Genomic DNA, 24,572 nt, shown 5'->3' on the forward strand with positions numbered 1-24,572 from the left:
GTGGTGATGCTGACTCTTGTCACCCGCAAGGTCTCGTTAGATCCAGTGGCAGCATGGTTTGAATAAACACGCCGCGCAGCTGCTCGAGTATAAACCAAGTGTAGCCTTTATTCATGCTGCTTGTTGGGGGATCAGATGGCTGGCAGCAGGGACGGTAAATGGTGAAACACAGAGTCTCAGTACCACGGGGCTGGCAGGGAGCTGCAGGGTCGCATCCAGCCCAGCCCTGCCTGAGGCAGGATCAGCCCCATCCAAACCAGCCCAGACAAACCTTGTGTCCAACCTCGGAGTCACGTGACACAGCCGCCCCTGCCCCGGGAAAGCAGGGGGGCCGCGGCTGCCAACGTCATGCCGCTGCTGGATGGTCACAGATGGTCCAGAGACCCCAGGCCCAGGCCATACCCCCACTGCAGAGGAAGGCAGAATCCCCCAGTCCATACCAGTCTGAGCAGGGGGAAATCCCTTCCTGCCCCAGTGCAGCGTGGGGCTGAGCCTGAGCAGAGGGGCAAAACCCTCCCACCAGGACCCTGCGGGGTTGGTGCTGGCAGGAGCACTGGCACAGCCCAGCCCCATCCCCAACCTGGTCCGCAGCACCCAGGGCCTCTGGGCGAGGATCAAACCCCCTGACGTGGAGCAGAAAGGGTTGGGGGGGGGGTGGGCACCTAGCATAGCCCAGAAACTGGGGACACCCCACAGCAGAGCACGGGCATCGCTGCACCTGGATCCTCCCCAAGCGTGTCTCTGGTCCTACTCTTTAGAAGCACTGAGGGCGAATCCACTGCATTGCTCGCATGTGGCCAGTCACGGTTGGTGCCAAGCATTTTAGTATATGCTGATTGATGAACTTAGCTAATTACAGCCTTCTTGCATCTCCTCCCAGGTATGTGCCAGGCTCGGTTATGGTCCTACTTGCTTTTCTCATTGGGCTGTGCCAATGCTCCTGCGGCACCAGCCCCACAGAGTCCTGGCTGGAGGGTCTTGCCCCTGCGCTCGGGCTCAGCCCAATGCTGCACTGGGGCAGGAAGGGATTTCTCCCCTGCTCAGACTGGTGCAGAAAGGGGGGGTTGCATTCCTCTGCAGTGGGGGCATGGCCTGGGCCTGAGCTCTCTGCAGCATCCATGGCCCCCCTGTATCCCAGAGGCGGGGGCGATGCCTGGGACTCTGTCAGGGCCAACTATGTTGTGCGTCTCTGAGGCTGGACACAGGGTTTGTCTGGGCTGGTTTGGATGGGGCTGATCCTGTCTCAGGCAGGGCTGGGACTGGATGTGACCCTGCAGGTCCCTGCCAGCCCCATTTCTCTGATCTGCCTCTGCTCCGCGGCAGCACATGTCCAGAGCGGCTGCTTTTGAGGCTCTATTTTTGGAGACGCAGCTGGGGGCTCAGTGGAGGCTTTGCCGCTTGACCTGCCACGATCTTTGGTCACTGCTGCAGCTCTTGCTCCCTCCCTGCCTCGTGCTGTTGCTGCTCTGCTCTGATCTCTCCCTCCACCGCTGCTGGGGATCTGGGTGCCCTGGAGCATGTGGGAGGGAGATGCAAATGCTTCTCCCTGGCTGCTTTGAGGGCTCATGGCTCAGCGGGGCCATGGCCGGCGTGCTGCTCTCCAAGGGAGGGCGATGCAAACATCTGCATTGCCCGTGTGTCGGTGGACATTTGTTGGGCTGGCAGGTGCCGAATAGAGTAGCAGGCTCATGGGCGTGGGGGACCTGGGAGTGGGGCCATGGTGGGTGCTCGCTGAACCCCCTCCTGGAGCCTGACTCAGGCTCCCTGCAGAGCTGATACCTCTGCTGCAATGCACAGAGGGTGAATGCATCTCGTCTGCTTTTTTGCAGTGATCGGCTCCACGGAGCTGCCCCTGGATGCTGACGTGCAGACCAGCAACCTGCTGATAACCTTCCTCAAGTACAGCTCCATCGTCATGCAGGACACCAAAGGTAATGCCCCAGCTGGCAGCACGGAGCCCCACTGAGGGGCAGTGCTAACGTGCTCAGCGCCTGTGCAGACGGATCTGTATTTGCCCCGGTGTCTCACTGCTGGTTGGCAGCTCTGGAGGGCCGGGAGGCCTGGGGGTGGCAGCATGGTAGGCAATATGGAAGCGGGGAGGCTGTTGTGCAGAAAGGCTGGGGGGTCTCTGCATGTTTCCTTCTGGGAGGCATTGCTAGACCCAGTTCCCAGCTCTGTGCTGGGGAGGGGACGACGCGGGGACTCCATGTCCCGCGGGGCTGCATGTGGAGCTGGCGCAGGAGTTGGCATGCAGTGGTGCAAGGGAAGTTCCCACCGCCCCACCGCGCTGGGTGGTGAGAGGCATGTAGCTGGGGCAGGGAAGGCTGCAGCAGTTCCTACCATGCCCAGTGCTTTTTGGGTGCATGGTAATGCCTTACCCCAGGCTTTGCCTTTCCTGGCATCTGCTCCTTCGGAGCCAGAAGCTCACTAATGAGCTGCCGGCCTCGTCTGCATGGAGCTGCGTTTTCCCTGTGGTTGCACATGCCTGATCAGCGGTTGCACAAGGGACTGTGTTCTCTTCCCATGGTGCAAGAGCCCCGGGTGGGCAGGCATCGTTGTGCACCAGGGTTTCTGTCCAGGCCAGAGCAGGCACACCATCACAGTTGATGCTGCCATGGTGCCTTGTTGCAAAGCCCCAGGCATGGCATAAAGCAGCATGGACCGTGCTCTGTCTCCAGAGAGCCCAGTGTTTCGGGCGAGCAGGAAATGAGGCTGCTACAGGCCAGGCCTCTGCTGGGATTCGTGTTGCTTTTGATGGCTTTTCAGCGGACCCTAGGTGGGCATCCGGGGTGTGGGAGCAGCCACGCTGGCTCTGCCCGGGCTCCAGCATCCATCTCTACCAGGACCCAGCCTGGGTGGTTCTGAAGGAGCGGAGCCCGCATCGTGGAGCAGATGCCCCTTGGCTGGTTCCCGGAGCTGGTTTCACCCCTTTATCACGCATGGCATAAAAGAAGACATTTAGTGCTGGCCTAGCAGTGGCGCAGCCAGCTCAAGTAGCTCCAGGGATGGCATCATTAGTGGGTTCCTCTGGCACCAGCTTGGCGGTGGAGAGCATCATTAAACCTTGTCCAGGCCTCCCCTGCTCACCCGGCACGGCCGAGGGCTGCTCCGGGACCCTTCCTGGGGTAGAGCTCGCCAGCTTTTTTTCCCCGTGGCAGAAACAGGCTTTGACCTCCATGCCTGCTGAGGGGGCATGGGGTATTCCCTGCCTGTAACCAACATGTGAGAAAGGACCTGCAGCCTCTGTAGCAGGAGGTGCTGCCCATGGGCAGAGCCCGATGGTGAGGACCGGCCTGCAGGGGCCAGACCTGGCGGTGGGAGATTTCCCATCGCTGGGCCCGTGCGTGGGCAGAAGCAGCGGTGCGGAGCGCAGCGCGCTCCCCGGGGAAGGGAGCAGCGCCGGGAGCTCCGGCAAGAGGAAGATAACGAGTCTCCGGCGGTTTGGTGCTCTCGGGGCTGGTGCTCGTGCCGTGCTGTCTTTCCTGGCTCTCAGCTTTCCAGCAGCCGGGCATTGTGACCCCCGGCTACCTTCCCCCCGCAATGCACCTTCCCCGCAAACTGCCCAATGCAGCGGGGCAGGATCTAGCCCTTGTGGTGCTTGGTTTCTCTTTAATGACTGCGTCCAGGCCCCAGTAACGAGCACGCTGTCAACCTGCAGTCAGCACCGCCTGCGAGCTCGACGCGGTCTATTTTTATACTGTGCCGGGATCACAGAGCACGTCAGTCACTCGGGAGCGAGGGGGTTTCAAGGGGAGCAGCGAGGGGGGAGGCAGCAGGCTCGTGCCTGGCAGCTGCTGCATGGACGGCGCGCGTTTCCCACGTGTTGGCCTTTGCGAGGGGCTGGGACGTCAGGCCCAGCTCCATGGAGGTCTCGCAGGCATTGCTTTTGAGCAGGCACCCACCTCCGTGGCCGGGCTGGTTCCCAGTCGACATCCCTCTGCCCTGGGCTGTCGGGCTGCTAAGCCAGCGATCCCCAAACCAGGGAGGAGAGCAGAGTATTTCAGGTGCCCTGAAAGGTGCTCGTTGCCCCCTCCTCTCAGCCCTGTTCACCCTTCGCCACGCTTTCCACTGAGTCTTCCAGGACTGGCTGTGCCTGACGGGCTAGGGGGAGCAACAAGCAGAGCAGCAGGAGAAACCCCTTTGCAGGCTGCCTTTGCAATCAGGTGCAGCCAGGACCTTTCCCTTCCCAGCCTCTTGCTGGTGAGCAGGGTCTGGCTGTGCTGGGATTTGAACTTGGGACCAGGTTTCACTGCTTCTGTCACAGCTCTGCGGGCCGCAGCAAGGGTTTTGGCCCTCGGGATGCAACAGAAAGACGGCTGTGTATGTGGGTGGGATCTGGCTGGGCTGGCGGGGTCAGGTCTTCGCTCTTCTTCCGGCTGGGCTGGGGGGGAGACGGAGAAACCCCCGCTGCGAGAATGGGTCCGAGGGTGGCAGAAGCTTCCAACCGACTCGGCAGGGTTTGGTGTTCAGGCTGCATGCTGGCTCTGGGGGGCAAGGCCAGGGCTAGCCCCTCGTCCCCGCAGGGGGTTGGGTCCGGGGCTTCGGTTCCCTGTGTCATTGCTCGGCCGCCAAGTCACGCGTTCCCTCTCCTTTGCAGACGAGCACCGGCTGTACAGCGGCAAGCTCTGCCTCATCATCCTGACCTGCATCGCCGAGGTAGGCGCGCGGCGGCCTCGCCCTGCCCGGGTGCTGTGACCCGGCTCCCCTTCCCTCTCACCACAGGGCAGGGGAGACCTGGAGGCAATAGCTCATCCTTCGTCAGTGTGCCCAGGGCCCTTCCTATAATCAGTAGCGAGAAGCCCAACACTTCCTCTCTGGGCTTTGGCCACTGCTGGGGTGGGGTTATGGGGGGGATCTCCAGCTTGTTCACCCTGTTGTTCAGTGTGAGGTTTGGAGACGGTCAAACTGGTCTGGACTGGGGGGTTTTGCCTTCCACTGCAGCGGGGGTGCAGCCTGGGCCTGGGCTCTCTGCAGTGCTCACGACCCCCCGGCAGCAGCAGGACACTGGCGGCTGCAGCCCCCCTGTATCCCAGGGGCAGGGGCGATGCAGGGGCCTGTGTTGTGTTGGACCTGGGGTTTGTCTGGGCTGGTTTGGACAGGGCCTATCCTGACTTGGGCTGGATGTGACCCCACAGCTCCCTGCCTGCCCTGCGGCTCTGGGATTTCCACGATTTCTATAATGCTCCAGGCACTTGCATGAGCAGGACAGGGCTGGCACCCAGCTCAGCACTGCACTTGAAAAGCCAGGATGTCAAAGAAGGGTCTGCAGGCTGGATCTGGCCCATGGAGCCCTGTTATCTGACCCCTGGGTCTCAACCTGACTGCACGCCACATGCCCCAACCCTGCACGTCGGCTCCAGGACCAGATCGGACCGGGCTCACAGACCACCCCACACCCTGGAGCCGGTGCACGGGGCTGGGCCCACATGGGCAGCTCACCTTGCACCTGCCCCGTGCTGGCTCCGTGCACCAGCCCCAGGGTGTCTGAATGAGATGTGCTCTCCTGCAGCTCAGGCCAGAGCCAAGAAACCCGCCCGGAGCTGACTGTGGGCCCTGCAGCGGACAGCCAGGCCATCCCCATCCTGCCCTCGGCCCTGCCCCCCTAGACGGGCTATATGGGCTGGCCAGTTGGCTGAGAAGCCCTGGTTTGCAGTTTGTTTGCCTGGAAGCAAAGGCTTCTTATTGCAGGCAACACAGGCGGTCCTGTGCCTCCTGCACGGGCCATAAACCATCATCCCCAAGCACCGCGTTAGAGCAGAGTCTCTCGTGGCCCTGTTAGAAATGCTGCCCATTAGCTGTCTTCAGCCTGGGGCTCTCGAAGGGCAGGGAGGCGCTGGCAGAGAAGAAATACTGCTGGCAGGTGGCGGTGGGTGTTCGACCCTGGGTGCTATGGGGAGAGTGGATTTATGGCGGCTCTTGGCCACAGAGCGCAGTGAGATTTAGTGCCAATGTTGGAATGGGATTTGCTCCAGCCACCAGCTCGCTGCCTGCGCTGCAGTATCTTCACAGAGTCATCCTGGAGTCCCGGAGCCGCGGGGCAGGCAGGAAGCTGCAGGGTCGCGTCCAGTCCAGCCTTGCCTGAGACGGGATCAGCCCCGTCCAAACAAACCCTGTGTGTGCCCTTGAAGCCGCCCCAGGCATCGCCCCTGCTCCTGCCCCCGGGATACAGGGGGGCCGCGGCCATCAATGTCCTGCTGCTGCTGGTGGGTCGTGGGCGCTGCAGAGAGCCCAGGCCCTGCCCCTGCTGCAGAAGAAGGGGAAACTCCCCCAGTCTGACCAGGGGGGAAATCCCTTCCTGCCCCAGTGCAGCGTGGGGCTGAGCCTGAGCATGGGGACAAGGACCCTGCGTGGTCGGTGCCAGCAGGAGCACTGGCACAGCCCAGCCCCAGCCCCGGCTGCAGCAGCACCAGCGCCTCTGGGGGAGGATTAACCCCCCCGACACACGGAGCAGAAATGCAGGGGGCATTGAAGCCCTTCCATAAACCTCATGCTGTCTTGGGGCTGAGGCCTGGCCCCGGCAGGATGTCCCCGTGCCTCCTCCAGCGGGTGCCCGAACTCCCAGCGCTCCTGGCAGCTGAGCCCAGGGAGCGATTACCAACCAAACCCTGGGGACACGGGCCTCTGCTCAGGAAGGGGTGCCTGGGGCTGGGGGTCCTGAGGCTGGCAGCCGAATGGGGCAGTGGGGAGTGAACCCACATTTCCCATGGGGCAGGGCAGCTGTTGAACCCATAGCTGGATGACCAGGCCCATCTTGCCTGGTCTCCTATGTCATGTGGAGGCTGGAAGGGAGAGTGACTGGGTCTGAGCAGGGTTTTTCCCTCAGGGAAATCTCCCTCCTTGGAGGTTTTCAGAGCCAACCCCTGGCTAAGCTGGGTTAGGTGGGCAGGGGGCTGGGCCGGTGGTACCCTCTGGGCCCTGCCAGCCCGGCTGATCCGTGATCCATGCGCTGAGCGTTTGCCAGGCACGCCTTGGCGTTGGTGGCAGTCGGCGCTGCATGTTTCTCACCTCTCCCCGTGCCCCCTCCATAGGATCAGTACGCCAATGCCTTCCTGCACGATGACAACATGAATTTCCGAGTGAACCTTCACCGGATGGTGAGTCTCTCCCGGACAGGCCCCGGCCTCTGTGCTTGGGGTGGGGAGCACCGAGGTTTGAGGCCCTCACCCACCGGGTTGTTGTGTCCTGCACGCCAGCCTGGGGGTGCCCACGAGAAGCTTTGCAAGGAGTGCTGCCGGTGCCTTGGCCCGATGTTCCCTTGAGAGGGAGACGCATAGCCACATGCCCTTGTTGGCTTGCTCCGGGAGCTGAGCGGGCACTGGCCTGGAGCCTGGGTCCAGGAGAGGACGTGCCATGCAGCTTGGCCGGTTGGGGAGCCTCCTGCTTCAGCAGCTCCTTGGGGAGTGCTAAGTCCGGTGTCGTGCCTTGGCCTGTGCTGGTCACGGTGTCCTGGGCTCAGTCCCCAGCTTGGTCGGGAGCCCATTAACAGAAGGGGGAGGCATCCCCTTGGGTCTGCCACCCCACCGCTGGACCTTGCTCCTTACAGATGGGGGGAATCTTCCTCAGCGGTTTTCAGAGGCGATGCTAGGCTGGGCTGGGATAGCCAGGGAGGGCCCCACCCGGGCTGGCAGAGATGCCCCTAGGGCCATGCCAGCTGCAGAGAGTGGTCCAGAGGGCAGTGGAGGCAGCAGCAAGACCCCAGGCACTCACGTCCTCATGGAAAGCAGATAAGGATGCTCACTGACCCCCATCCCTGCCCTGCATGTGTTCACAGCCAATGCGGCACAGGAAGAAAGCAGCCGACAAGAACCTCCCATGTCGTCCCCTGGTGTGCGCGGTGCTGGGTGAGTAGTGCCGGGGCTGAGGCTCCCTGGGTTGGCCTCAGGCCTGCTGCGAGCGGGGCAGAGCAGTGCGATTGTGGGGCAGCTCGGGGGTGCAAAGACGTGGCATCTTCCCAGAGACTGTGTGGTGGTGGGGAAGGGACCTGCTGGGGGCTGGCTAATAGAGCATGGATGACCCCGGGCTGGACAGCAGCCCGTGGGGGAGGACCTGGGAGGCTTGGTAGATCGCAGATCCAAGGCGAATGCATGAATACAAGTATCAGGTGCAAGATGTGGGAGATGATCATGCCTCTCTGTTCGTCACGGGTCGGGCTTCATCTAAAGCAGGGAAAGGTGGGCTCTGCATCACTGGAGAGGTTCGAGGAGAGGCTGGACAGCCACTAATGGGGGGTGATGTAGGTGCAGCGATGCCCGTGCTCTGCGATGGGGATCTCCCAGGCTTCTGGGCTCTGCTGGTCACCACATGGGGCTGGGAGGGAGCCCCCTTCCACGGCCTCTTCTGCTGCACGTGTCTGCGACACACGTCACCGAGCTGGGCCTGTTGCTCGCTCTTCTCCTGTGAATACCCTGAGCGGGACTCCAGCTGCCAGCTGAGCCCCCAGAGCCTGAGCCTCAGGCAAGCGACTTAGTCACTGCAGAGACAAGTCTGCCGCTGCCTTGCTCCTGCTGCCTTGCTCCCGCGTCGTTGCTATAAATATGCGGAGGGCTCTGCACGGTACATCTCCAGAAACAAAGCTCTCCGGCACACATTGCCCCTGGTGAAAGCTTCTCCCAGGGCATCGTTCTTCCTGGAATTTTCCATCGGCAGCACCATGAAACTCGAGGGCCTTTCTGTGCCTCGCAGTCAGCTGCGTTGTGGGGGGGTTCTTGAGGGATCCTGAGGGTTGGGGGAGGGCGCATGCCACAGAGCCAGCAGCGCACAGATACCACTCGTGGGGCTCCCAAGAGCTGCTCCTTCTCCCAAGGAGCCACGGGCAATCCAAGCTCAAGAGCTGGGTCATTTGTCTTGTGGGGAGGGGTTGCACGGGCTGCACTGGGGACTGCTGGGCGCAGCCACAGCTGGTTTGATGGTCACTGTGTCCTCTTCTTCCCTCCCCTCTCAGATCTGATGGTGGAGTTCATCGTGACACACATGATGAAGGAGTTTCCCATGGATCTCTACGTGTAAGTGCCGGGGCAGCTCCAGCCTCCACGTGCAGAGACGGGGCCGTTCTAGTTCCACCACTCCCCTCCCTTGCCCAGGATACTGCTTTTCGGTGGGGGAAGTGAGGGGAATTACCGGGCTTCCCACAACCCCTGCGCTTGCCGTGTTTGGTGACCAAAAGGAAATGATTTCTGCCCTCCCGGGGAGCTCTCCTCATCTGCCTGATTGAGCACCGACAGTCCGGCAGCAGGGAGGCATTTCACCCACCATCGTCACAGGCCCCCGAGCGACACCCCGAGCTGGGAGCAGTTAGCCAGCTGCCAGTCCCTTTCTCCACTTCCACTCCAGGCCCTGGGGAGTTGTGCAAGCAGACAGCTGCAGTATTTTCCAGGGGCTGTGGCTCCAGGCATGATCTTGACCCAGCCCCTGTCCATGTCCCAAGGCCAGTGGGCTCGCGTGGCCCCATGCTGGCTTGGTGCGCAGTGGGAGTTTTTTGTGGCAGGGCCAGGCATCGCAGAGCAGCAGCAAAGCCCTGGAAGATGCTGCCTGTGCGGGTTGCACTGGACTCCCCACCGCCGGAGCAAGCAAAGGTCATTGCTTGCAGCTCCGTGCACGTTGGCAATCGTTCTCATCACCTTTATGGCATTGGGACTTGCAGCCGCAAGGGTCTCCAAGGGCAGCCAGTCTGGCCTGTGGATGTGTGGTGGACCTGCCCAGAGCTGAGACTGTTGGCCTGTGCAGACGCCTCCATGCTCCTGAACGTTTCCCAGAGAGCTGTGTGTGCATGCACACGTGTGGGCAAGCACTAGAATCCTCCCTGAGAGGCATGCCTTGTGCCGTGACACCCCCAGCACACGTGAGAGTGCTGCTACTGTGTGAGGCCTCCCTTTTGCCTCGCCAGGGCTTTGATCTCACTGCCCCAATGCGTTGCGTGTTGACCTGGCCTCTCTCTCCCCCGCTGAAGGCGCTGCATCCAGATCGTGCACAAGCTGCTGTGCTACCAGAAGAAATGCCGAGTGCGGCTGCACTACACGTGGCGGGAGCTGTGGTCAGGTACCCCCCTTTCTCCCACCCCTGCTCCACGCACCCCGGGGGCTGCTGCTCCCACGCCAGGATCCCGGGCCAGGTGCAAACACTTGCAGCTGCACACAGCTGGTTCCCTGGAAGGGCTTTGCTTGGATTTCATGGCTGCCGCAGGTGAATTTTGGCCTCCTCTGCAGCGCTCTGGGCCTGTCTCGGATCCCTTAGCATCATGGTGCCTGGTCCTAATCACCATGGTAGCGAGTGTCATCAGCCCTGATTGGGGCCCTGGAGGAATGGGCTTGAACAGAGCATTTCTGCCTTCAGGCGCTGAGAAAAGGGGAGGGCTTTTTGGTGTTTCAAGGGGGGCTGGCAGTGCTGGACGGGGACCCAATGGGTCCCAGGAGCCCGAGCCGTAGGGCGATGTCTCGGCCAGGAGGCAGCATGGAGGCGTCTGCACAGGCTGCAGGCAGAGCTCCCACCCCCGAGCCGGGGAGGCCGGAGCCGTAGGGCGATGTCTCGGCCAGGAGGCAGCATGGAGGCGTCTGCACAGGCTGCAGGCAGAGCTCCCACCCCCGAGCGAGCCCGGAGGTTCCCCCCCACCCCCAGGACTGGTTTTGCAGCTATCGGTGCGAATGGCTCCATGGTTGAATGGTCTCGCTGGCAGGAACGGCGCCAAGCTTAAGCTCTCCCTTTCTTTGTGTCCTTCCCCCCCGCCGGGGGAGCCAGGGGGGTCCTGGGAGGCTGCTGCTGCTCTCGCTAATTAGCTAGTGTTTGTACAGGGTTTAGCAATGTAAAGCACTTTAGGAGAGCAGGAAATACTGCTCAGGCTGGTGGGGAGCGCTGAGGGAGGGGTGTGCAGGCATGCGTGTGCCATGCGTGGTGCCGTCGGGAGCGCGCTTGGGTTGGGCATCCATCCTGTGGGCAGAGCTGGAGGGCATCTGGTGCTTCCCCTGTAGCATCGCTGTGTTTCTAGGAGGTGTGTGCTGCCAAGAGGAGCTGCCCTGGGGTGACAGGCATGTCCTGGCCGGGCCTGTGTCTGTCTCCCGGCTGGTTCTGGCTCTGGGACCTGCTGCGCTGTTAGGTTTCTGGCCCCTGTTTGAGCACTGTTTGCTCTCCCCTGGCTCTGGGACAAATGCAGGGGTGTCCTCCCAATGCCTGGGGCTGTGTCGGGGTGACTGTCGTGCTGCTCCAAGGTCGGACACAGGGTTTGATGGGGCTGATCTTGCCTCAGGCAGGGCCAGACTGGATGTGACCCCGCAGCTCCCTGCCAGCCCCACGGCTCTAGGACTCTGTGGTTGAACCGTGGAGGCCTCGCGCTGCTTTGTGAGCGCTGCGAGCAGAACAGTTGTTGCTGGAGCCCAGCTGTCACCAGAGCCCAGCCATCAATGTGCCCTTGTCCAAAGTAGAGAGGCTGAGCGGCTGTGGAAGAGGGGCCGTTCCCTCTCGGAGAGGAGGCCTCACCCTCCTCCTGCATGACGTTACCGTGGGGCTGTCGGCACGTGGCCATTCCCCCATTTCTCCCATGACTGGTATTCGGTGTACCCTGTACCTCGGGGACGAGCGACTGCCCCCACCCGGCTCTGGTACGTGCAACGTGTGCACTCAGGATCACGGGGCAAGAATTGCAGTGTCTGTCAGCAAATGGCGGCTTGTGTACTGGGAGCCCACTAACACGGGGGTCCACTTGTACCCCCCTCATATCACAGCATCCCAGAGCCACAGGGCACGCAGGGAGCTGCGGAGTCGCTTCCAGTCCCAGCCTGGCCTGATGCAGGATCTGCCCCGTCCAAACCAGCCCAGACAAACCCCGTGCCTGACCTAGGAGCCACACAACACGGTTGCCCTGACACAGCCCCAGGCATCACCCCTTGTCCCCAGGATGCGGCGGGGCCGCGGCCGCCAACTTCCTGCTGCTGCCAGGTCATGGGCGCTGCAGAAAGCCCGGGCCAGGCTGTGCCCCCGCTGCAGAGAATGGCAAAACCCCCCAGTCCAAACCAGTCTAAGCAGGGGGGGGAAATCCCTTCCTGCCCCAGTGTGGTTAAGCCTGAGCGCAGGGGCAAGACCCTCCAGCCAGGGCCCTGCAGGGTTGGTGCCAGCAGGAGCATTGGCCCAGCCCAGCCCCATCCCCAGCCTGGGCTGGAGCAGCACCAGCACCTCTGGGGGAGGACTAAACGCCCCTGACGCATGGAGCAGAAAGGGAGGTGTGGGGGCAACCAGCACAGCCTAGAAGCTGGGACACCCCACAGGAGAGCGCAGGCATCACTGCACATAGAGCATCCCCCACCGGTGTCCATCCAGCCTCTCCTTGAACCCTCCACTGATGGAGGGTCCCCCTTCTCTGGCATCTCTCCCACGGCCTCCTGGCTCCGATAGGGAAGATCTCCAATCCAAACCTGCTTTGCTGCAACTTCCAGCTATGGCTCTACGTCCTGCTCTGCAGCAAGAAAGTACGGCTTCTCCCACGGCTCCACCACTCGCTCCTCTCCTGTGTCCGGGGATGCCAGGCCTCCCTGCAAAGGGAGAGGACCGTGCGGCGAGCCCAAGAGGACAGAGACCGGCAGCTGGCTGTTCAGTCCGTTCATCACTGATCCTGCTTCAGGCAGGGCGTGTACTGGAAGTGACCTCTGGGGGGTCCCTGCCAGTCCCACGGCTCTAGGATGCTATGACACGGCAGCCCTTCAAGGATTCGCAGACTATGGCCTGGCCCCTCTCAAGCGCCTTTCCCGCAAGCTGAGCGTGGCCAGCTCCTTCCCTCGTGGTGAAAGGCAGGTGGGTCTGGAAGGGGCAGAGAAGGGGGCCTGTCTGACGAGAGATCAGGGCTGCGTTATCCTCATGCAGCGAAGCCCAGTGGTTGCAGTTGGCGTCTGTACATTTGCGGGGTGCGAGGAACCCTGTCAGCCCCTGAAATGTGGGGAAAAACCCAGCCTTGACTGCCTTTGGGCTGGAGACATTGGGAGGTTTCCAGTCAGGCGCCTGGAGCATCCTCCAACACAGGACTGGTTTGATGATGGAGCCTGGTGCCTTTCTACTGAGGCCAATCCAGGGAGCCCCGACTCGGGGTCCCAGGCCCCATGCCCCCACGTGCAAAACCACTGCACGTCCTCGCACGGGGGACTCCTGGCCAAGCACGAGGCCTGCGGAGAGGGCAGCAAGGGGAAGTTTGGGCAGTGGCTCCAGGTCCCTGCTTCCCCGGGACGCCCCCCAAACTGGGAGGGTAAGATCAGGGGTTGCCTGGGCTGGTGGGGAAGGCCTATTAATTAGCTGGAGCAGGTTGTAAGTAGTGGGCAGGGGGCAGAGCTGCGGGGCTCTGCAGGCTGGTGCTGGGCAGCCGCGTACAGCGATGCCAGAAGGGCCTTCTTGTGACTCACCGAAGCCTTGTCTAGAAAATACCTCGTTTCTCCAGCACCTCCCACCCGGGCGCTAGTGACAGCCTCTGGCTGGGGGCTGCCGGGAGCAGAGCCCTTCCTCCCAGTTGCTATGACTCGCGGGAAGGGGCAGCCGCGTGCCCGGCCGACGAGGGGCTGCGCGTCCCCGCGTAATTACAGGCTTAAATCACTCCTCAAAATCTTTCATAGCGATGCCGCAGCAATTCATTAGGGCAGCTGACGGCAGAGCAGAGCTTAACGAATCAGCTCTGCTGTCAGGCAGCAGCCGGCGGCGGGTCCCAGGTTACTGTCAGATAAGCGCCCGGTTTCTCCTCTCCTAGCGCACCTCGTTTGACAGCTGCCGAACTCCACGCTGCAGCCGGTGCCCTTAAAATACACATCCCCGGTCGCTGTTTCGGCACCCAGCACCTTGAGTTTTCTCATTGCAGTACCTCTAGGGATAGACCGAGCTTGGACCGAGATTGCCCAATCTGTCTTGTCCTCGGTTTCTGTATGAGCCAAGTGCGCCCTTGTTGCCAAGAAGGCAAACGGCATCCTAGGCTGCATGGGTAGGAGCGGTGCCCGCAGATGGAGGAATGTGATCCTTCCCCTTTATTCAGCACTGCGAAGGCCACATCTGGAGTCCTGTGTCCAGCTGTGGGCCCCCACTGCAGAAAGGATGTGGACACGTTCGAGAGAGTCCAGTGGAGGGCAATGGAAATGGTTGTGGGCTGGGGGACAGGACTGGTGAGGAGAGGCTGGGGGACCTGGGCTGATTGAGTCTGGAGAAGAGAAGACGGAGGGGGATTGAATAGCAGCCTTCACCTCCCTGCGGGGGGGTGCAAAGAGGATGGAGCTGGGCTGCTCTCAGTGGGGGCAGATACAGGACAAGGAGCAATGGGCTCAAGCTGCAGCAAGGGAAGTTGAGGTCGGGTATTAGGAAAAACTGTCTCGCTGGGAAGGTGGTGAAGCACTGGGACAGGCTCCCCAGAGAGGTTTTGGACTCTCCGTCCTTGGAGGTGTTTAAGTCCCGGGTAGACAAAGCCCTGGCTGGGATGATGCAGTTGGGGCTGGTCCTGCCTTGAGCAGGGGGTCGAACTAGATGTGACCTCCTGAGGTCCCTTCAACCCTCATTTTTTATGATTCTGTGATTCTCTGTCTGCAGCCTGGGGACTCTTTGCTTGCTGGAGCAAACAGCAGCTCTGGTAATGCAGGGACAGGGAAATGGGTATCTCTCAGCAGTGATTTCCGGGCGTGCGGGTCTGGCTCCAGATGGCAAGCAGCCCTATTGCTCCCTGGAGCTCTGCTCTGGCGATTTGGAGGCCTGGGGTATTGACCGCCATTAGCTTTTTGCTCCGGGTATCAATCGGGGAGGTGTCGGTGCATCGCTATGCACAGCTGAGCAGTGTTTGAAACTGGCTCGTTCCATCGGCGCCACCAGTCCCCAGCCGGCTGGCACGGGCTGCAGCAGCTGTCTGCAGGGGCTGCCCCTCTCCATCCCCCGGGGAGGCTGGATCAATGCCCGTGCATCAGCCAGGCAGGGAGGGCAGTGCTGCTGCTGGCAGGAGAGCGATGGAAGAACCCGTTGGTCCCACGGCCAGTGGCTGGAGAGAGGTCTCACAGCCAGTAGCCCTGGCCTGGGCGTCACTGCCCCCGTTCAGCTCATTCAGCTGTCATGATACGCATGGGCAGCTGGGAGGATAACCAGGGTCAGAAGGAGACAGGATAGGTCCCGCTGGCCTGTCGCGAAGGCTGCAGCCTCCTCGTGAGGACATCCGCGGGCTGAGGACGCTTGGAGCTGCAAGGGGAGAGAGGCAGGGTCTGTGGACAGGCTCTGCTGAAATCCCCTCCCCTTTGCCCTGCTCTGTGCCACTGAGGGAGCTGGAAGGAAATGTCTGCACGTTGCCTCTGTGCTGGGGGCTCCAGGCCTTGTTGCACCGCAGAGCCCCCTTCACCTTCTCCGTGCCCATGGCAGGTCACGCGAGCCCCGGGGGGGGTGGCCAGCCAGCCAGCCAGCCAGCCCCTTGCTGCAGCTTTCGCCATGCAGCCACCCCTGCCAGCTCGTCCTCCTCCACCAAGCTGCCGCAGCACCCCAGGGTGCCTTGAGACCTTTTCAAGGGTGCCGCACTAGGCTGCACCCTTGAAAGGAGAAACCTGGAGATTTCCAGTAGGAGCCGTAGGGTTAAAACCATCCGGTCCGGCTGCGTCTGCGCTCTTTGCATCAGAAGAAGGATTATAAGATTTCTCTGTAGGCAAAAAAGGAGTGAGAGCTCAGAGCCGGCATTTTCCGAGCGGGGCTGGAGTCTCGCAGGGTTGAGGACAGTTGCTCTGGAGCCCGGGACCCAGAGCAGGTCCGGAGCCAGCTCGTGTTGGCGGCTGGGGGGGCGGCACGGGGCAGGAGCATCTATGTTTTCTAGGGGCTGGTCCCCTTCCTTCCCCCTTTCTGCTGCTGTCCCCGGGTCGGCTCTGAGTTCACATGGCCATGACAGCCCTGCCACGCAGGCAAAGACAGAAACCATTGCAGCGGTGCCTGGAGAGGGAAGGACCTGGCCTGACGTTGCACCGTGAGACACTGTTTCCAAGCAGCAAACAACAAAGGGCTCTTTAAATCCTGCCTTTACACCCCTCACCTTGCGCTCGCTACCTCGCTGGGCAGTTTGACGTCCCAGACCCCCGGGAGCAGACCTGGGGAAGCTGAGGGCAAGTCCAGAGCTTGCCTGTGGTCCTGGGCAGTTTTCTGTACGAGACCATTGCTGGGAAAGCTGCTGCTAGCCTCAGCATTAGCCCAGACGTGTCTGGGGTCTGTTTCCATCTCTGCAGGCGTTCAGCAGTGCAATCACGCTTCACGAAGGTGACTTGATGAGAGCCCCTGAAATTAGCCCTGATTGCTTTCAGCTTTTGCTGCGCTGGGCACCTCTGGGGTCTTGTCCTGCTGTGTCTCCACGTCTGAGCCAGTTTGCCCTCCGCGGCCAGCACGGGGAGGTAGCACATCCACGGTGGGGTGGCAGTACCACAACTGGGGTAGCAAAGTGGCCAAAGTGCCACGTGTGCATTGTGCCCTGTGTCTAGGCAGCAGCGATGGCCGAGCTTTGGGTCTCTGGGCTCCGGCGGGGAATGCGGGGGCCAGGATGGAGGTAGCTGGAGGTCCCAGCAGGTACAAACACTCGTTGTCAAGCATCTCAACGGGAGACGGAGTAGATTTGACCTGCAAAGCAGTGAAGGCGAATAAACCCAGGACTCTGCGATATCTGTTTCCATAGGAACTGCCGTGTGCTGGGTCAGACCCAGGTCCGTCTTGCCCAGTCTCCGGTGTCACGCGGCAGCAGAGAGCGGAGGCTGAAGGGTCCCAGCAGGTTCCCCCTGCTCCTCTCGCCCTTGCAGCCTTTAGGGTCCAGGCAGGTCCGATGCAGCGGCCGTGCCCGCGCTCCCTGCTCAATAGCGACCGATGCTCCTTTCCTCCAAGCACGTGTCTGACCCTGGTGAATCTGGCTGAGCTCTCAGCTCCCACCGCGTCTGGGGGCCACGAGCTCCCCCTTTAATCTCAAACTGGGGGAAACAACATCCTGGTGTTCATTTTAAACTGCCGGCCTGCTCATGTCATGCTGTGACCCCCCCCCCGGTCTTTGTCTAGTGAGGAACAGTAATAAGTCCCTAGGGACTTTCTCTTCACTACTGAGTCTTTTGGAAACACTCATGTAAAACCCTCCGGCTGATATGGCCATTAGAAATCAGCCGGCTGCCTGGAAGGTCTCCGGGCCGGCGGGGGCCTGGGGGGTTGCAAGAGCGGTGACTATTGCTGTTCTCTCTCGTAGCTCTGATCAACCTGCTGAAGTTCCTCATGTCCAACGAGACGGTGTTGTTGGCCAAGCACAACATCTTCACCTTGGCGCTCATGGTGAGTACGGGGCCCAAGAAGCAGGGGTCTAGGGCTGGGGCTGTTTGATCTGGAGAAGAGGAGACTTGATAAGCTTTTGACTACAGCAAGGGTGGCTCTGTGACGGGGCGGCGATGGCTTGTCCGCTGTGGACAGAACCAGATATCAAGGGCTTGGGTTGCCACGGAGGAGATTTAGGTTGGCTATTAGGAAGGACTTTATGGGAACGCATTGCCCAGACCGCTCGCGGGGTCTCTATCCCTGAGAGTCCTTAATTGCAGATTGGGCTGTTTTAGACAAGGATGATCTGCCCACAAGGGTGAGGTTGGACTAGGTGACCCAGGAGCCCTGCCAGCTCTCTTTCAATAGCTCCCGCAGGCTGGGTAGCCCCGTGATCGGACGTTTCCTCCAGAGCTTGGCCCTCTTCTGCGGAGTAAACCAGGAGCATTCGGGTTGGGGAAGACCAGGCCGACCCCATGGGAGAGGGGGCATGTGGTGTTATGCAGATGTCTAGGATGCCACCTTCTCCAGTGGTGGCCGAACCCTGGGATTGGGGTCCAAGCCCTTGCACACAGGCCCAGTGCTCCTGGGAACACCCCCCACCGACCCCACCCTGGCAGGGAGAGGGCTTTGGACAGCCGTGTTGCAAAGAGCATGCCTGGAAAACGCAACCTTGGGGCTGGGGTGGGTCCAGTCACACTTCCTAGTCGTGGCAGCTTCCCTGCCCAGCAGAGCCACAAGCCAGGCTGTGCCGCCAGCCAGTGCAGTGTCGTTAAGTCCCCGACCCGTAACGAGATGGCAGAGCCAGAGAAAGCCAGTGTCAGGGGTGACAGAGGACTGGACAGGTGTCCGTGGTTTGAGTGTATGTTACGGCCTGTCTCTTGCAGGTCGTGAACTTGTTCAACATGTTCATCACGTACGGAGACACCTTCCTGCCTACGCCCGGCAGCTACGACGAGCTGTACTACGAGATCATCCGCATGCATCAGAGCTTCGATAACCTCTACTCCATGGGTGAGTGTCCGGCCGAGCTGGGCCGCTGCAGGTCAGACCAGCCTGCACGTCCTACCTTGGAGGCCCCTGCTTGCCCTGTGGTTGCATGCACAGGTGGGCATGCATGTGCTGGCACACGTGCCAGGATAGGAATTGAGGGAGGCTCAGCTTGTAGAAGACTCCGTGTTCTCTGATGCAAAAAGCACAGTGCTTCTTTCCGTTACGGGTCAGCCAGGGAGCAGATGGCGTGGGTGGCCTCTTGCAGGCAGCGAGAGTGAAGGTCAGTGCGGCCCTGTCGCTGTGACTGAATGCTGGCAAGAGCTGCCACGGTGCATCAGTCTTCCAGCTGGGAAAGCACGGCCTCAGCTCCAGGGAGAGAGCAACCCGATGCAGGGCCCGGTGGCAGAGCGCAGCAGGCACTGTTAATGCAAACAAGGAGCCTGGACAAGTGGCATAGGGGGCTCCCACCATTGCCAGAGCCAAGCAAGGAAGCCAGTGTGTCCTGTCCTGTCCTGTCCTGTCCTGTCCCGTTCCCCACAACCTGTTTGCAGAGACAGCAGCTTGCTGCACGCTGGCAAAGAGGGGAAACGGAGCTGTCTTCAGTGCCTGGTCTCTGGGAACAAGTTACAGATATCACGCAGAAGCAGGATCAAGCCGTGTGAATGAAGCCATGTCCACGAACAGCCGCAACCGCCTGCTCACCTGCCCATGTGCCCTCTGCCGATCCCTGTCCCAAGGGGCATGTTCCTCCTTGCCAGCCCCACAGAACTGCCTGGGATGGCATAGGAGAGAAGACCCTCCAGGGCCAGGGAAGAGAGGGGCATTCGCTGCCGCACCTGCACTCATGCAGCCTCCTCTGAGCTGGGGATGCGTGCTGCTGCCGCAGAGCCTTTGTCCCATGGCCAAAGGGCCAGGGAGGCCATTAGGGCCCAGAGCAAGCCAGGAGGAGCCCCAGCCTCCCAGGAACCAAGCGCCTGCTCTGGGCAATGGTGCCTGGGTGTCCTCTGGGCAAAGCTGGAGAGAAGCGGAGCGATGCAAACTCCTTCTCCCTTGGGACAGCTGTGGGTGTCTGAGCCAGGAGGTCTCGTTGGTACCAGCTCTGGGTTGCTTGTTCCCTCCTGGGCTGACTGTGAGCAGAGGCTGAGGTTCAGAGGAGGGGAAGCTGGAGCCTGGAGGGCAGTCGCCCCTCAAGGGTCTCGGCTGCGGGGAGTTGGGCCCAGGGCATCTGCCTGGTCTCTGTGTGAGTCTTGGCTCCACCAGGCCGACAGATGGATCTGCTTCTTGAAGCCAGGTGGGTGGTCCCAGATGGACCCGGGCGGGTGCTGCCCAGAGGGCGGGGCGGGGGGTGTGGGGGCCTTCTCACATAGGAAGACAAGATGCACCTTGCGGGGAGACTCTAGCCCCAGAAACAGCATCGTTGGGCAGGTGGATCTGGAAACCTCCACACTCCCATGCGATCGCTGCCAGTGCAGATGAAATGCCAGGACTTGGACCCCTCCCCTGCTTTGTCCTGTGCTCAGATGCCAAGGCCGTCGGAGCCCTGGAGCCTCATGGCTTTGAACCTACCCGAGCCGCGGGCCATCTGGCTGCAGTGCCCCGGGGTGCCCTGCCTCTTGTGGAGCCTCTTCCATCCTGCTCACCGGCCTGCTCGAGCCCATCTGTGGCGGGACCAGCACAGGAGCGCTAATCCCGGTCTGCAGCACTGGTGGCTGGAGAAGCCGAGAATTGCTCTCTGCTGGGATAGGCTTAAATCCCTGGACATCGTCCAGTGTGGACAGAGCCCAGAGCCGACGGGAACCAGAGCAGAAGGGGATGAACATGGAAAAGCTGCCGGGGCTTAGTGCATGCACACGCAACAGGCTGACTGCAGGGACCAGGCCATTTGGTGCCATGATAACTAGTAGAGCAGACATACCACATGCAGTCTTACCCCAGTAAGTCCCTGCAATCCAGGATAACATTACCCCTGCGACTGCAGGTTGTATTGGTGAATGAGCTGTGTGTCTGTGGCCTTGGGCAGTTCACCCCAGGGGAACCCTTTGCTCGACCAGCTGGCTGTCCACCCCTCCAGCTGTCAGGGGCTGTCATAGCCCCTGCTCCAGGCAGCCAGCTTGCGAGGGCTCCTTACCGTGGGGTAAAATCCAGGCACATTGCATTGCGTGCTCACGCTGTGACCCGTACAGAGCTGATACCTGGAGGAATCGCATGCAAGATACAGACGAGGTGTTGGAATCAAGCTGGGGATCAGTCACACAATCAACACACGCATGGTCATGCATGTGCGCATGCTCACACTCGCATATGCATGCATGCTCCCAGGCAGCACACGCCTGCACACCTGGTTTTTGTCCCTGTTTCCTGTACGCAGCCTCCAAGGCAATGGCCTGGGCCAGGGCCGAAGTAGGAAGCCTCGCGCTGGGCTGGGCTACGTCCCTCAGCTCCATTCTCTCGTGGGCGCTGGGTGCTTTGACCTCACTGCATCCTTGGCCGGGCAGGATCAGGCCATTGCAGGCATCACGCTGGGGCTGGTACAGGCTGGCAGACCCACCTCTCTCTCTCTCTCTCTCTCTTCCAGTTCTGAGGCTTTCGACCAACGTGGGCCAGTGGAAGGAGCCTGCGAGCAAGGTGACCCATGCACTGGTCAACATCAGGTGAGGGGTGGAGCTGGCCCCTTCTAGGGGGCTCCGGGCTGCTGCGGGGCTTGGCAGGGAGAGGAAGGGGGAGAGCCAAGGGCTGTTTTCTAGTGATGGATGCTTTGCTCTGTCAGGGGCTCCGAGTACCTTGAGCCTGGCGCGGGCACGTGTGAGCTACTCCTCCCGGGGGCAAGCAGGCAGCAGGGGAGAGCGCGGTGCTGGGGGTCTCCCATGCTGCATCCCGTAGCAGCTCAGTCCTGCCGCAGGACGGGGTGTCTGGGGTCCCTTGCTTTAAGGTGCTGTTCGTGGCCCCTGCTCCGTTGGCACCCGTGAAACCCTCCAGCTAAAGGGCCGGTGCGGGGGGGAGTGACTACCCTCGTGGACAGGTTGTTCCAGGGTGGTGACAGGGTCTGTCCCTGCCTCTGAAGCCAAGCTGAGGGCGCCACGTGGGGCCGAGGGGAGGTGAGAGAAGAACCTACTGGTAACGTGTAAATTGAGCAGTGGAACAGAAAGTGGAGGGGCGGGGGGTGTGTGCGTGTGTGTGCACGCACACATGGGGTGTGTATCCGTGTGTGTATGTGTGTGGGTGTGATTATAACTAAGGTACCTGCCAGTCAATGTCCTTTTTGCACCCTGGACGCTGTGCCTCCCTGCCCCGTTCATTGTGTCAGGGGGTTTAATCCTCCCCCAGAGGTGCTGGGTGCTGCAGCGCGGGCTGGGGATGGGGCTGGGCTGTGCCAATGCTCCTGCTGCACCAACCCCGCAGGGTCCTGGTGGAGGGTCTTGCCCCTGTGATCAGGCTCAGACCGACGCTGCATTGGGGCAGGAAGGGATTTCCCCCTGGTCAGACCGGTCGCGTAGGGGGGTTTTGTCTTCCTCTGCAGCGGGAGCACGGCCTGGGCCTGGGCTGTCTGGAGCATTTATTAACCCCTGTTGCAGCAGCAGGATGTTGGTGGCCGTGGCCCTCCTGCTTTCCCAGAGGCAGGCGCGGGGGCGATGCCTGGGGCTGTTTCGGGGTGACAGTCGTGTGGCTCTGAGTTTGGACACAGGGTTTGTCTGGGCTGGTTTGGATGGGGCTGATCCTGCCTTAGGCAGGGTTTGGATTGGATGCGACCCCCACAGGTCCCTGCCAGCCCCACAGCTCTGGGACTCTGATTTCCGTCCCGTGCAGCCCATGGGCGCAGCCAGCAGCAGGCTGGATGTTGCTCGGGGCTGCTGGTCCCAACATACTCACATCCCAGCGTCAGGACTGCAGGGCGGTTCTGCTCCTTGCACCCACCTCTTCCCTGGCCCAAGTCTCAGCCTCCCAGCAGGAGGGTGCTGAGGGCCAGCTTCCTTCCAGCACCCTGGGAGGTCCAGAGGCACTAGGGAGATGCCGCGCTCTGTCCGCGCCGCCTGCTCTGCAGTGCTGGGACTCTGTGATCCTCATTAATGCAGTGCATGGCCGTGCCGGGGGAGCGCAACCTTCTCTTGGCGAGAGGGGACGTGTCCGCGCTGACTCAGCAGCCACCAGCTCCCTGCAGCGACTCTGCTGCAGCTGGGGGCTGGGGCGAGGCTGCGGGGGCTCGGTTGCAGAGGCCGGCGCTGGCAGCATAGGGCCGCTGGGGCAGTGAGGCCGGGATGTCGCCACATCACACCCAGACCTCTCCCTTCTTGGTTGTTCCTGCTGGCCAAGAAGCAGCCGCCGGGTGCAAGGCGAGGGAGGCTGCATCTCGTGCCCTGAGGCCTGGCCTCAGATCCGGGCAGGTTTCAGCTGCTCCAGATTCTGGCTCCTGCTTTCCTTGATGAGGATCCGGAGATGTCCCCAAGGCTCCTGAAAACTGCTGCCCTCATTCTGGACCGGTTCATTGGTGCCCAGAGGTGCCCGTCCAGCGCCCCCTTGTCGTACCGAGGGAATCTCACAGGAGTCCTGGCTGTCCTCGGCCTAAAGGCACAGTGCTGTTTGAGACTGTGATGGATGAAGATGCCACAGCCAGACGCAGTTACCGGGCTTAGGACTGGAGCCCCTGGGTGAGACTTAATGTCCCGCGACCATCTGATGTTCCTGCCCTTGAAGGCTGTGGCTGTGCGGGTGGAGGAGTGGCAGGGAAGGAGCTAGCAGGGAGAGCTCATGCCCCCAGGCTCTCGCAGCCACCTATCTAGCGCTCCCACGGGTCCCGGAGACCTGGCCGTGCCCCGTGGGGGGAGAAGGTGGATGGTAGAGCAGAGTCTTACCCATAGCTTGCAGCTGCCTGAGGTGCCACCACGTCGGGCCTGGAGAATGATTGCTCTCCTCCTCCCGTAACAGCTCGGTGCCTCTTGGAAGCGGTCGATGAAACCCTTCCACCTTCCTGCTGGACGCTCAGCGCCCCGGGACCCGGCGTGTGTGGCTCCCTAGAGCGGCGAGAGGCCGGTGGTTTTCCCTGTCTCACTGCCTTGCCGGCTAGTTGGGACCAGCCCTGGCATTCATCGGTTGGAAAAGCAACCTTCGCACCTAGGAGAGAATAAGCAACTTTGGAGCCAAGTCGTTCTTTGAGGCTAATGAGCCCCTTTCAGACAACACCTCCCCCGTTGGCATTTAATGAGGCCCTTATTAATGCCAGGTTCAAGGGGGCATCTTCTGAGGGCTGGCGGCGCTGGCGAGGTGGCGCCTGCATCGCTCTGCTCCTTTAATAAACTCTCCCCTGAGCCATGATTTCCTCAAGGTGAATAAATAGATTAACCCAGTGATGAATGAACTGAACCGCCTGCTGCCGGTCTCCATCCTCGTGGGCTTGCCATGCAGTCCTTTCCCTTTGCAGGGAGGCCTGGCATCCCTGGACGCAGGAGAGGCGCCTTCAAATCCGTGAAGCGCTGCCATGAAGATGAGGGAGAGCACCTCTTCTGTCTTGCTGCGGAGCAGGACATGGAGCCATGGCTGGAAGTTGCAGCAAAGCAGGTTTAGATTGGAGATCAGGCAAAGCTTCTTCACCGTTAGGGCTGGGAGGGGTAGACACCAGGGAAGGAGCGGGGGAAATCCAGGGATTTCCCCCCTGCTTGGACTGGCGCAGACGGGGGGGGTGGTTTGCCTTCCTCTGCAGCGGGGGCACGGCCTTGGCCTGGGCTGTCTGCAGCATCCTCGACCCCCCGGCAGCAGTAGGACATTGGTGGCTGTGACCCCCCCAGTATCCTGGGGGCAGGGGCAATGCCAGGGCTGTGTCAGGGGCGACTGTGTTGTGCTGCTCCAAGGTTGGACACAGGGTGTGGGCTGGTTTGGACGGGGCTGATCCTGCCTCCGGCAGGGCTGGGCCTGGATGTGACCCCGCAGCTCCCTGCCAGCCCCGCGGCTCTGGGATTCTGTGGTTTGCAAAGCCGTGTGCGCAGCGGCGATGCCGGCTGTCTATCCGGATGGTCGGACCATCTGGGACCAGCTTAGAGCCAAGCAGGTTTTGCAGAAGGCCTCACGCTCTGCTCCCCTTCCCGGGGGATCATCCCTGCTTCTCGGCTCTGGCGCTGGAGCCTGCAGACAGCTCCTTGTTGCTCTGCACTGTGAGAGCTGAGGCCAGCCTGGGGGAAGGTGTGGGTGCATGGGGAGCTGCGAGGAAGCGGAGACCCGCCACGGCCTGGCTGGAGCATGGCTCTTCCTGCCTGGAGAGATGGGGCGCTCGGGTCTGCATGCTGCTGGCATCAGAGGCGGTTGGAGGGTTTCCCCAGGGGGGACTGAGGCTGGTCCAGCCACGCGCC

At 61.5% G+C, this 24,572-nt stretch overlaps 1 protein-coding gene across 1 annotated transcript in view; it reads left to right on the forward strand.

The window, feature by feature from the left end:
- The window catches only part of ARMH3 (armadillo-like helical domain containing 3), a 77,647-nt gene that overhangs the window by 24,010 nt on the left and 29,065 nt on the right, over positions 1 to 24,572 (forward strand). The window contains exons 14-22 of the mRNA XM_006033725.3: positions 1,830 to 1,931; positions 4,598 to 4,656; positions 7,029 to 7,094; positions 7,772 to 7,841; positions 8,942 to 9,002; positions 9,947 to 10,035; positions 17,183 to 17,265; positions 18,132 to 18,258; positions 20,813 to 20,888. Of these exons, the coding sequence (XP_006033787.2) occupies positions 1,830 to 1,931; positions 4,598 to 4,656; positions 7,029 to 7,094; positions 7,772 to 7,841; positions 8,942 to 9,002; positions 9,947 to 10,035; positions 17,183 to 17,265; positions 18,132 to 18,258; positions 20,813 to 20,888 (733 nt within the window). The remainder of the gene's footprint in view (positions 1 to 1,829; positions 1,932 to 4,597; positions 4,657 to 7,028; positions 7,095 to 7,771; positions 7,842 to 8,941; positions 9,003 to 9,946; positions 10,036 to 17,182; positions 17,266 to 18,131; positions 18,259 to 20,812; positions 20,889 to 24,572) is intronic.

Source organism: Alligator sinensis, unplaced genomic scaffold (assembly GCF_000455745.1).
Source record: "Alligator sinensis unplaced genomic scaffold, ASM45574v1 scaffold859_1, whole genome shotgun sequence".
NCBI classification, from domain to species: domain Eukaryota; kingdom Metazoa; phylum Chordata; order Crocodylia; family Alligatoridae; genus Alligator; species Alligator sinensis.